The sequence below is a fragment of the Castor canadensis genome, chromosome 14, assembly GCF_047511655.1.
Source record: "Castor canadensis chromosome 14, mCasCan1.hap1v2, whole genome shotgun sequence".
NCBI lineage: Eukaryota > Metazoa > Chordata > Mammalia > Rodentia > Castoridae > Castor > Castor canadensis.
Genome location: NC_133399.1, coordinates 57,617,210 through 57,630,769, shown reverse-complemented (window position 1 = coordinate 57,630,769; position 13,560 = coordinate 57,617,210). Strand labels below are relative to the sequence as shown.

Here is a 13,560-nt window from a genome sequence, read left to right as displayed (position 1 = left end):
GCACATTTTAAACAGTTAATTCAAAATCTTTATCCATTAAATCCAATATCTGAACTTCCTTAGGGATTTTTTTTTTCCTTTTTTTCCCCCCAGAGAATGGGCTATTCATCCTTGTTTCTGTTCATGCCTCATATTTCTTTTTGTTGAAAAACTGGACATTTTGAGTATTTTGCTGTGGTATTACTGGAAATCAGATTCTTGCATTACTCCCCACCAGGGTTTGTTGCTGCTATTATTTTTATTGGTTGTAGTTGTTTAGTGACTTTTCTAAAATAGTTTTGCAAATAAGTGGTCACCCAGTGATCTGGCAGAGGTTTCCTTAAATAACTGGAGCCTCACCCAGCCACCCCGAGAAAACAGCTCTCCTGGCTTTTACACATTGACTCTGTTTGGGTGTACCTGCAACATGTCTGCCTGGACCTTCACTCCTCCTTGCATACCATCTAAAGATTAGTGAGGAGAGAAAGCTTAGCCTCATCTCAAAGCTTTTCTGAACTCATATTTAGCTTTGGGCATGTGTGTGACCTAGATTTTCCAGTGAATGCTAGATATTTCCAGAGCTTTTCCCTCTCTGCCCACATCCTTTCCGAGCCTCTTTTTAGGCTTTTCAGTGTGCTGGTTGCTTGTCTCTTCTGTTATTTCTTGCTCCAGGTTGCTGTAGCTGGTATATTTTTCTTTAAATGCTTTTCCACAAACACCACAAAAGTCTACTCAGCTCTGTGAAATTTCCAAGGTAGAGGAAACAAAAGAAAGTCCTTGAGCAAATCCTTCAGGAAGTTCCTGGACAGCTCAAAACTCTCAACCATAATTCTTGAGAACAAGTTTGGTATTGTCATCTCTGGCACCAGCAAGCCACATCAAGAGCATAGGCTGCCAATCTCATGTATGACATTGAACTCTGTGTGTGGGGTAGAATGGTAGTTAGGTATGTTCAAGGATCACATACCCTCTTACAGAAATTCAGCATCTTCTTTTTTTCCTAAAGCAATACCCTATTCTCCTCCCCCTGCCTTCCCTGGAACCATTGGGGTGAAAGCGCCAACTGTTTATTGTCCTAAGGTAGCTGAGACAAGCAGCTGTTCAAGAGCAGGAGTGGCGATATGAAAGGTGACTCAAACAGTGAGTTGACAAAATAGCACTTCCACTGCACCTATATAATCTGTAAAGTAGAAGTTTAATTCATTTCTGATGTTCAGAGGAAACAGGTGGTTAAAAATGCTCAGCGCTTTGCCCTTAGTTCACAAATTGGAAGCTGTAGATCTTTTGAGTGATATTGACCAATGTTCTTATTACTAGATTCCATACCATAAAACTGGGAACACTATATGTTAATAGCTACCAATTATAACAGTAAACACAATTGCATATCCTGTAAATGCTGTGATAAAAGCTTTCATAGAGTTTAGAATAAATAATCTATGAAGAATTTCAAGTTTTATATGCTGCTTTTCTTTTTTTTTGTTCTAGTCAGAATCACCTTCTCCATACTTGGTTCCTCTTTATCTAGAGATGAATATTGTGGTGGACAAAGGTTTGGTATGTGTTTTGGTTTTTCTTTGCTTTATAAATATTTGATGTAAATGTATGATTGTGTGTAGCTGGAGAGAGACTAGAAGATCTCTAGTGTTCTTACTTGCCTGATGTATGTAGTGTACTGTAAAAATGTACAAACTCAAAACCAAATAGTCAAAGCTACTCTAGTCTTATCAGAAATGTTTTGTATGAAATATTCTGCATAACAATCCTACAGAGCAAAACCATTTTTTTTTCAGCGATTCTTCAGTTTTAGGGCTTCTCTCAAGCCAAACAATTTTTTAATGGTGACATTTGGTCAAGGTGAAATTCTTTAAGCTTCTTAGTTTTATTTTGGAGAACTTGTTAAGGGCAGTATGGATTTCAGAGACTATTTTAATCTATGAAATAATGACTTAGATAGAAGTAATGACAGCATAACTGCATATGAGAACTGCTTACATTAACATAGCAAGATTTTTCAAGCAGTTTTTGAAGGTGTACTTGTTCCAGTCCATTGTTTACCTGAAAGAAAGATACTTCTACATCCTTAATTAACCACTTATGGCTTATTTCTTCTGCTATTTGAAGATTTTAGGAAATAGGGATAAAATGTATTTTCCAGGTTTTAGTATGATAGTGAGCATTTGATTATAATACTTATGGATCATTACCTTGAATGTGACAGTGACCACTACCAATTCCACACCCAGGGTTGTAGAATGTGTCTGGAACTTAGAGTTGAGCTCAGACACAGAGAGATTTGCAGAAAGACATGATAATACTTAGTTTCTTAGATGCTGGGAGAAGGACAAAGGGAACATTTAAAATTGAATTTAAAAATTAAGAGAAAATTGAGATATTTCAGTAAATTTATGTTTCTAGGGAATATTTTGGATTCTGAAAAAAATATATTGTCAGCACTAGGGTTGAACTCAGGACACTCCATCATGTGAGCCATGCCCCCAGCCCTTTTTGCTTTAGTTATATTTGTGACAGGGTCTTGCTTTTTGTCCCAAGGTGGCTTGGACTGTAATACTTCTGTTTACATTTCCCACATAGCTGACATGGCAGGCATGCACCATCACACACAGATACTGGTTGAGATGGTGTCTCACAGACTTTTTGCCCAGACTGGCCTTGAACTTTAGCCTTCTGATCTCTACCTCTGGAGTAGATAGGATTATAGGCGTGCACCACCACATTTGACCTGGATGATGGAAATATTTTGCTTCAGGATTGTATTATAATGTTTTTAGAGTTGTTTTAAAAGTTTATTGTTCATGAGATCTCAATGTACATGCAGGATCTAGGACACATCCTGTTGAACTGCTTGTGGCCATGGATGACTTTGTTCTTTGGTTCTTATTTGTTTGTTTCCTGTAATGCACATATAACTTAAAGTTTATTTTAAACACCTGAAAAAAACCTTTTGCTCAAATTGCCAGTTTTGCAAGCCATACAATGTTAACTAAATGTTCATTTTCTATGTTCTTATGCATATTTAAAAATATTTTAATGAAACAAACATTGAGCCAGCTATGAAATCTGCATTACCAGATATAGGCATATAAGAAAGAATAATTCTGATATTTTCTTTAGTGACTTCATAAATTGCCATTCCATAATTGTAGCTTAGTGAATTCAGTGTCATAATTGAGAGAAGCTTAAAATGCAGTTTAGTAATAAGAAAACACACAGTTGTTACTTGGAATACCATGAAAACATTCAGGTGAGTCTTTTAAAATGTAGGCTTTATTATTCAGTCATGCTGAGGCTGATAGATCTGGAGATGATTTCTGTAGAACAGTTATTCACTCATAGTTCCCAAAAGGAAGGGACACTGTATCATGCAAGGGTCATATGGAGAGGCACTGGTGTCCATCAGCAAAGGGGACATGTGTGGTCAAGAACTGGAGTGGGGAGGCTTTCCCTAGTGGTTTACCTGGTCTTAGGGAGGACAGGGCAGGTAAATAGTGGTCCTGAGTGAGAGTCTACAAGAGGAGGTTATTAGAGTGTAGGCTATACATTGATCGCTTTGCGTATGAAAAGAGCATCTGAAGACAAATCATGTACTATCTTTAGGAATTATCTAGGCTGTGAAGGAAAATCTTTCCAGGCTCAACAAGTTCCTAAGATGTCAGAGCATAAGAAATACAGAGGAAAAAAGGCATATTGATACAGTGGGTCACATAATGAATACAAGAAATGGGTAATGGGTGGAGGGTGGGGCCAGGAAGACTGTGCAAAACCTTCCTTAACAAGTGTGAGAGAAGGTTCTGTGATTAATACACAGGGTTAAAAAAGGGACTTGAAAACAGGTGAATTAAAGAATCGATAGCTTATTTGTATTTTATCCTAAAGGTCATGGAAAGTCATTGAAAAATTTTAAGCAAGGGAGTAATTCGTTTCAGAAGAATCAGGGTAACAAAGGAAAGACTATATTCTGAAACAGAAATAGAGGAAAAGCATTGTGAATTATGTAAGAGGTGGTTGGATAGCTAAAAATCATGGAAAAACAACCACAACAGAGAGAAGTAGGAAACAGTCTGTAGCACTGACCCCAGTTGCCTGGGAGGAAGGAAGCTGAAGCACAGCCACAGGAAGCCAGGTGGCCCTGGTGACAAGACTGGTAGTCCACGCTGCAGGATAAGCCCATACTTCCGGTAAGCCTTAAAACCTGTGACTACTTCTGCATAGTAGGCTAGCATTGGAAAATTTTGTTCATATCTCAGAGTACTATAGCTAGATTCCATCTTGAGAAGGGTCCTATTGTATAAGGTACTCTCGAGACTTATAAACAAGGAACAATCAGGGCACAAGGAGCTTAGGTATATCTTTCACAGTGTCTGGATAAGAGATGGTCATGAAAGGTGGTGTTGGAGAGTGGAGGGTCTGTGTAGAACCATTAAGTTTAAGCAGTGAGGAGCTTGGGCAGTGATGGGTGGCATGATGGTTGGTGGCCCCACACTCTGTGGCAAGGAACATGCTCCATTACTGAGGATCAATGCGAAAACAGAGCTCTGAGCCACAGTCTCAGTGCTGAGACACTACTTCCCAGTTGTGTGTGGGCAGGACTGAGAGATCTGAGCCCAGGTCAAATAGATTGAGGGATTTCCCAGTGTCCTCTTTCCTGCAGGCTAGTTAACTGCTGGGGAGAGTCTAAAAGTACTGATATCAGCAAACAAAGTGCCTGATTCTCTTATTTTTTCTCTTTTAGTTCAGAAATTACTGCTCCATCCACTCTCCCAACATTTGGGGGACACCTTTAGGCTTAGATGCTTGCTGCCCCTTGAGGCACAAGCTGTGGGAGTCTGTGGAGCAAGTGGGAAACTGCCAGTCCCACAGGCTGTAAAGTTCTTTGCAGCCAGCAGCAGTTCCTGGAACACAAAGAAGGGAAACTTGTAAAGGGAAAGCATTTCTGAAGCCAATAACTGACCCTTGAACCAACCCAGCCCTCATCCCACATACTTCACCAACTAGTACACTAGGAATGTCAGAGACTCCAGCTAGTTTTCTTTTTTTCTGAGTGGTGCTGTGGATCAGGCCCAGTGCCCTGAGCAAATGAGTGAATGTCTGGCTACTGACCTGTATGTCTAGTCCAGTGGTGAAAAACTGCACATCAGCCTTGCCACTACCCACTTCTGCCTGCATGTTGAGAATACTTCAACTGAAAGAATACATTTGATTAAATCTTCAACTAACAGCTTGGCCACAGATGTGTAAATATGAAAAAAGAAGGTAGCATGACTCCTCTAAAAGTCAATAGTTCTGTAATGATGGACTTTACTGTAGTGAAGTTGATAAATCTCAAGGAATTCAAAAAAATTACTATAGGAATGATCAGCTAATTTAAAGAGGACATAAATAAACATCTGAATGAATTCAAAGACAATACAAATAAACTCCTGGATAAAATAAACAATGCCATCCAAGATGTGCAAGAGGAATTCAATAAAGATATAGAAATCCTGAAAATCAAATTGAAATGAAAATCTCAAGTCAAATAAAAACTCGGTTGTCAGCCTCATCGATAGAATGGATCAAGTTGAAGACAGGATATTAGGGCCTGAAGACAAGGTAAATAAATTAGAACATTCAGACAATGGGGGCTGGCAGAATGGCTCAAGTTGTAGAGTTCCTGTTTAGCAAGTGTGAGGCCCTGAATTCAAACCCCAGTACCACCAAAAAAAAAAAAAAAAAAAAGACAATGATAAGAAAAAGGAAATAATAAAGAATGAATGGAATGTTCAAGACATCTTGGACACTATTAAAGAAAAAACTGAATCATGGAGATAGAAGGAGGAGAGGAGGTGTAAGCTAATGGCATAGAAGGCATACCTTATAAAATAATAGCAGAAAATGTCCCAAATCTTGAAAACAGAGATGGCCATTCATGTTTAGGAGGCATTTAGATCACCAAACAGAAAAGACCAAAAAAGAATCCCTTTCAGCATCTTCTTATAGTTAAAACATTATGTATAGAACAAAGGAATATTGAAAGCTGCAAGAGAGAAGCACCGCATCACATGTAAAGGCAAACTCATCAGAATAACAGTGAATTTCTCAACAGAAATTCTAAAAGCAAGGAAGGCATGGAATGACACATTTCAATCCCTGAAAAGAAGTAACTGCCAACCTAGGTTATTGTAGCCAGCAATGTTCTCCTTCATAATCAACCTTCCATGATAAACAAAAACAAAAGGCAATCATGACCATTATGCCAGCACTGCAGAAGATACTACACACAGAAGAGGATGGTAAACACAACATGGATATATGGAAAAGAATAAATCTCAGAAGATGAGTAGATAAGCAAATGAGGACTATGAAAGAACCAAACATCATAAAAGCAACAGTATGACAGGAAATAATACATTTCAATGACAACTCTGAATGTTAATGGTCTCAATTACCATTGAAAGACACAGACTGATGGACTGGATTAAAAAATAAGATCCAACAAGCCTTACTGGCAAAGACAAACACAGACTTAAAGTGAAAGGATGGAAAAAGATATTCCAAGCAATTTAGCTCCAAAATAAGCAGGACTAATGATACTCATATCTGACAAGCAGATTTCAAATCAAAAGACAGAGAAGGTCACTTCATACTGATAAAGGCTACAATTTATTAGGATATAACAATTGTTATGCTACTGAACATAAAAGCATAGATAGATACCAGAATAATAGTGGATGGGTTTAATCACTTACCCTTATCAATAATATGTCATCCAGACAAAAAACCCAGCAAAGAAACTTCAGAATTAAATGATACTATAGACCAAATGGACTTAAAAGTCATCTACAGAATATTCCAACCCAACAGCTATAGAATATACATTCTTCTTAGTAGCCCATTGAACTTTTTCCAAAACAGTATTTTAAGACATAAAATAGCTCTTAACAAATACAAGAAAATTGAAATAAGTTTTATTTTATCAGATTACAATGGAATAAATCTAGAAATCAACATATGAGAAGCTACTGTAAATCCTTGATATCCATGGGTGTATGGTTCCAAGGAGACTGCCACTGAGAAAAACAGAATGGTCAGGATGAATAGAGCTCGGCTTTTTTTTTTTTGTGGCAGTACTGGGGTTTGAACTCAGGGCCTCACGCTTGCTAGCCAGGCACTCTTACCACTTAAGCCACTCTGCCAGCCCTCTCAAATTTACCTATATTATATGTACAGTAAGTCTAAGTATCTATAGCCTGAAATTGCATAGAGTGGGCTACATTACTGTCACAAACATGACTGTTGTACACAGTATGACTGATCATCAAAAAAACCCTAGATCTTTTTTTTTTTTTCATTTTTCTTTTATTATTCATATGTGCATACAAGGCTTGGTTCATTTCTCCCCCCTGCCCCCACCCCCTCCCTTACCACCCACTCCACCCCCTCCCGCTCCCCCCCTCAATACCCAGCAGAAACTATTTTGCCCTTATTTCTAATTTTGTTGAAGAGAGAGTATAAGCAATAATAGGAAGGAACAAGGGTTTTTGCTGGTTGAGATAAGGATAGCTATACAGGGAGTTGACTCACATTAATTTCCTGTGTGTGGGTGTTACCTTCTAGGTTAATTCTTTTTGATCTAACCTTTTCTCTAGTTCCTGGTCCCCTTTTCCTATTGGCCTCAGTTGCTTTAAGGTATCTGCTTTAGTTTCTCTGCATTAAGGGCAACAAATGCTAGCTAGTTTTTTAGGTGTCTTACCTATCCTCACCCCTTCCTTGTGTGCTCTCGCTTTTATCATGTGCTCATAGTCCAATCCCCTTGTTGTGTTTGCCCTTGATCTAATGTCCACATATGAGGGAGAACATACGATTTTTGGTCTTTTGGGCCAGGCTAACCTCACTCAGAATGATGTTCTCCAATTCCATCCATTTACCAGCGAATGATAACATTTCGTTCTTCTTCATGGCTGCATAAAATTCCATTGTGTATAGATACCACATTTTCTTAATCCATTCGTCAGTTCTGGGGCATCTTGGCTGTTTCCATAACTTGGCTATTGTGAATAGTGCCGCAATAAACATGGATGTGCAGGTGCCTCTGGAGTAACAGTCTTTTGGGTATATCCCCAAGAGTGGTATTGCTGGATCAAATGGTAGATCGATGTCCAGCTTTTTAAGTAGCCTCCAAATTTTTTTCCAGAGTGGTTGTACTAGTCTACATTCCCACCAACAGTGTAAGAGGGTTCCTTTTTCCCCGCATCCTCGCCAACACCTGTTGTTGGTGGTGTTGCTGATGATGGCTATTCTAACAGGGGTGAGGTGGAATCTTAGCGTGGTTTTAATTTGCATTTCCTTTATTGCTAGAGATGGTGAGCATTTTTTCATGTGTTTTCTGGCCATTTGAATTTCTTCTTTTGAGAAAGTTCTGTTTAGTTCACATGCCCATTTCTTTATTGAAAACCCTAGATCTTATTTCATGTCCTTTATCTTGAACACAGCAGGTGCTTGATTCATTTGTTCCATAATGCCACCTATAACTTTTGCTAAAGACATGTCTTCTTTCACAACTCTAAAATTTTTATGTTATTACTTTAAGCATAACACATGATATTTTTAGCTTGGGAGAATTACCATGACTTTTACCTTGCTTTTAGGGAATCACTTATTTTTTTGGAGGAATATTTTCACCAAATGAAGATAGGGAAACATTCAGGAGATCACACAAGGATTTCAACATAACTGGTGATATAATTCAGGACCAACTGAGAGCTTTTCTTTATCAAGCAAGCTGTATAATGAATGTATGGTAATTTAAAATTTTTGTTTTTGAAATTACTTTTGACTTTTTATTATTTTTAAATCATGCTTGGTCATAATGTCATGTAATAAATCCATGATACATATTATGATTTATATTTTGTATAAAATATACAACTGCATGAAGCATGAAAAATACACTTTGTGATCAATTGGCTATGGAAGAAATAAAGGGGGAAATCAGAAAACTCCTAAAATCAAATGAAAATGAAAACAAAATACCAGAACCTCTGGAACCCAAAAAATGCAGTTCTAAGAGAAGAATTTATAGTCACGAGAGCCTACATTAAAAAAAAAAAAGATCTCAATAGCCTAATGATGCACCTTGAACTCTTACAAAAACAAGAGTAAGTCAAACTCCAAGTGAATAGATGGAAATAAATAATAACTATCAGGGCAGAAATTAATGCAATGAATTAACAAAGCAAATAGTTGTTTTTTGAAAAGATTTTGTTTGTTAATCTTGTTAGATTGATAAACCCTTAGCAAACTAACCAAAAGAAAGATAGGGAAGACCCAAATCAATAAAATTAAAGATGAAATGGCACTATCACAACAAATAAAAATGAAATTCAGAGGATCATTAGGGAATATTTTGAAAATATATTCTAATAAACTGGAAAATCTAGAAGATATGGACAAATGGCTAGATGTATATGACCTACAAAAATTGGTCCAAGAGGATATAAACAACTTACACAGATGTATAAAAAGCAATGAGATTGAAGCACCATAAGTCACCTTGGTGACTTTTTATTGGTCCTGGGAAAGCCCAGGACCATGGATGGATTTACTGCTGAAGTCTACTAGATCATTAAAGGACGAGCATCAATGGTCCTCAAATTATTACACAAACTAGAAAGGATAGGAATACTACCAAAACCACGCAAGGACACAACAGCAACAAAAAAGAGGAGGATAACCAATTCCCTTGATGAACGTAGATGCACAAAATTCTTTTTTAAAATTAAATAAATTTTTAAAAATTTATTCATATGTGTATACATTGTTTGGGCCTTCTCTCTCCCCTGTTCCCCTCCCCTCTCTCCCCCTCCCCTCCACCTCCCTCGCTTCCAGGCAGAACCTGTTCTGCCCTCTTCTCCAGTTTTTTGAAGAGAAAGCATAAGAGATAATAAGAAAGACAAAGCATTTTTGCTAGCTTGAGATAAAGATAGCTATACAGAGAGATTCCTAGCATTGCTTCCATGCACATGTGTATAACAACCCAAATTGATTCATCTCTACCAGACCTTTTCACTACTTCCTGGTCTCAATAAAATTCTTGCAAACCAAATTCAGCAACACATTCAAAACAGTACGCACTATGATCAAGTTGATTTCATGTCAGGGAATGCAAAGGTGGCTCAATATACAGAAATCAATAAACATAATGCATCTCATAAACAGTAAAAAAGGACAAAAGTGCTGGGTGCTGGTGTCTTGCACCTGTATCCTAGCTACTTGGGAGACTGAGGTTGGGAGGATAACAGTTCTAGGCCAGCCCTGACAAATAGTTTGCAAGATCCCATCTCCAAAATAACCAGAGCAAAATAGATCGGAGGTGTGGCTCAGGTGGTAAAGCACCTGCTTTGCAGGTGTGAAGCCCTGAGTTCAAATCCCAGTCTCACCAAAAAGTGGGCCAGGTACAGTGACTCACACCTGTACTACCAGCTACTCATGAGGTAGAGATTGGAAAGATGGCAGTTTGTGACCATCCTGGGGGAAAAAGAGATCTCATCTCAACAGATAAGCCAGGTGTGGTGTTTCATGTCTGTAATCCTAGCTACATGGGAGGCATAGGTAGGAGGAGGATCATGGTTCAAGACCAGTGGGGGTAAAAATGGTGAGACTGTCTGAAAAATAAGTGAAGCCAAAAAGGGCTAGAGGCATGGCTCAAATTGTAGAGTACCCAGCTACCAAGTTGGGGGCCTGAGTTCAAGCCATGGTACCACAAAATAAAACAAAAGCTCTAGAAAAAAATTGAAGAAGACATTATACTGTGGAAACACCTTCCATGTTCATGAATTGACAGAATTAATATGGTGAAAGTGGTACACTACTGAAAGCAATCTGCAGATTCAATGCAATTTCCATCAAAATCCCAATGTCATTCTTCGCAGAGATAGAAAAACCATTTCTAAAATTCTACATGGAAGCACAAAAGATCCTGAATAGCCAAAGCAATCTTGAGCAAAGACAGAAATGCTGGGGATATCCTAATAACTGACCTCAAATTATACTATGAAGCCAAAGTAACAAAAACAGCATGGAATCAGCACAAAAATAGACACACAGACCAGTGGAATAGAAAGAAAAACCCATAAATAAGGTAACATGGTGACAGCTATCTGATTTTTAACAAAGGTGCCAAAAACATACATTGGAGAAAAGACAGCCTCTTCAACAAATGGTGTTGGAAAAATTCATATGTACATGTTGAAGACAAGATCCCTATCTCTTACCCTGTACAAAAATCAATTCAAAATGGATTAAAGGCATTAATATAAGGCTCGGAACTTTGAAAGTACTGTGGGAAACACAGGCATAGGTAATGACTTTTGAATAGGTCTCCAATGCCTCGAAATAAGAGCAAGAATTGATAAATAGGATTGAATTAAATTAAAAAATTTCTGACAGCAAATACAACAATTACCAGAATCAATAGACAATCTACAAAATTCCCATTCTGAAAAGCTTTCCCAGTTATTTATTGAATAAATGATTAGTATCTAGAATATATAAAGAGTTCTAAAAATTAACAGAAGAACAAGCAATCCAATTAATGAATGAGCACATAAATTGCACAGTTCTCTAAACAAGTACAAATTATCAATAAATGCATGAGGAAATGTTCAATATCTTTTAACAGCAAAGCTAAGAATGAAATAACATTGAGATTCCACCTCACCCAAGTCAGAATGGCAATCATCAACAGTAAATGCTGATGAGGACACTTGGAAAAATAAACTCTTATACTCTGTTGGTGGGAATGTAAATTAGTGCAGCCACTATAGAAATTAGTATTGAGGTTCCTCAAAATCTCAAAATAGAACTACCATTTGATCTTGCTATGCCGCTCTTGGGCATATATCCAAACAGATGTCAGACTTCATATAATAGAGATTCCTGTGCATCCATGTTTATTGCACCACTATACACAATAGCTAAGTTATGTAATCAGCCAAGCGGCCAATTACCCAATAAACGGATAAAGAAAACATGGTATACATACACAATAGAGAAACTTAGTCATAAAATAAGAGCAAACTATGTTATTTGCAAGAGAATGGATAGAACCAGAGATCATCACACAAAATAAGCCATGCTCGGAAACATAAATATTACATGTGTTCTTTCATGTGCAGAATGTAGACCAAAAAATGTCATGAATGCAAACAGGATATTCTCTGCGGGGAGGTGAAATGAGTGGGAGGGGAGATTGTGAAAAAAAGGGCGATAGAGATTGAATATGATTAAAGTACATTATATGAACATATGAAAAAGGATAATACAGTTAGATACTGTAAAAAAGAGAGAGTGAATTCGACAAAGTCTATTATATGCATGCATGAAAACATTACAGTGTAACCCCTTTGTACTGTTAATAAGCACTATTAAAAAGGAGAAGAAGAAGGTATACAGCAGCGAACAAATGGAAAAAATATATGCTGTCATGGTAACAAAGGTGGGATATGATAGATGATAATACCATTCATAAGGGAAGTGAAAATACAAATAGGAACAGATGTTTTTTGAGAGAAGGTGGCGAGTTTAACTTAGTTTTGGATATGAGCTTATTTTTGAATAAATTAAGGGTCCTGTGAAATATCCAGAGAGTTGATCTATATGTATAGTACATGGAGTTTGATGTTACAGTCCAGAGTTTATTCTGATTCTAACACAAATATACACTCGTGTGTGCATGTGTGCGTGTGTGCGTTGTGGTTTTATGCTCTAGTGTCACATCAGTAGTCTTGTGTAACCACCACCACAGTCAAGATGATCAACAGCTCTATTCTTATGACTCTCACCCACATACCCTTCTCCTCCCCCTTGGCTTTTTCCTCCTTTTCTCTTTGCATTACTAGAGATTGAACCCAGAGCTTCTTGCATATGCTTTACTATGACTCCCGCCTTAAAACTTAGGCTAATCTATTTATTTTTTTTGCAGCAGTACTGGGGATTGAACACAGAACTTGATGTTTGCTAGGCAAGCACTTTGCCACTTAAACTATACTCCCAGCTGTTAATCCTTTTTATGGATATTTCCCTTCACAAATATTCCATTATGTTCTCATACAGTATGTGTCCTTTGGGGATTTTTTTTTAAACTCAGCATAATTTTCTTGAGGTTTTCCCAAGCTGTTCCATATGTCAACAGTTCATTTTCTTTTCTTGCTGAGCAATATTTCATGGAATGAATGTTGTATTACTTTGTTTAACCATTGGACTATTACAAGCAGTGCTGCTAAGTCTGTTCATGTGTTGGTTTTTGTGTGCGCGTGAGCACTAGTTTTCATTTCTTTGGATTAAATGTTCAGGAGTGCAGTAAGTTCGTAGAGTAATCCCATTATTTGTTTTGAAAGAAGTTTTCAAACTATTTCCAGAGTGGCTGTAGCATTTTACATTTCCATCAGTAATGTGAGTGATCAAGTTTATATTCATTTTTTATTTGTTAATGTCTTATTTTAAATGCCATATCAGCCTCCTCAAACTTCTGACAGTAGTACTTCTTTAAAACATTACATAACAAGTTGTGTTTAACTATAA

General features: G+C 37.4%; 1 protein-coding gene across 1 annotated transcript in view; it reads left to right on the top strand.

Moving 5' to 3' along the window:
- The window catches only part of Adam32 (ADAM metallopeptidase domain 32), a 116,357-nt gene that overhangs the window by 38,166 nt on the left and 64,631 nt on the right, over nucleotides 1-13,560 (top strand). Inside the window, exon 7 of the mRNA XM_074053315.1 lies at nucleotides 1,468-1,536. Coding sequence (XP_073909416.1) covers nucleotides 1,468-1,536 — 69 coding nt within the window. The remainder of the gene's footprint in view (nucleotides 1-1,467; nucleotides 1,537-13,560) is intronic.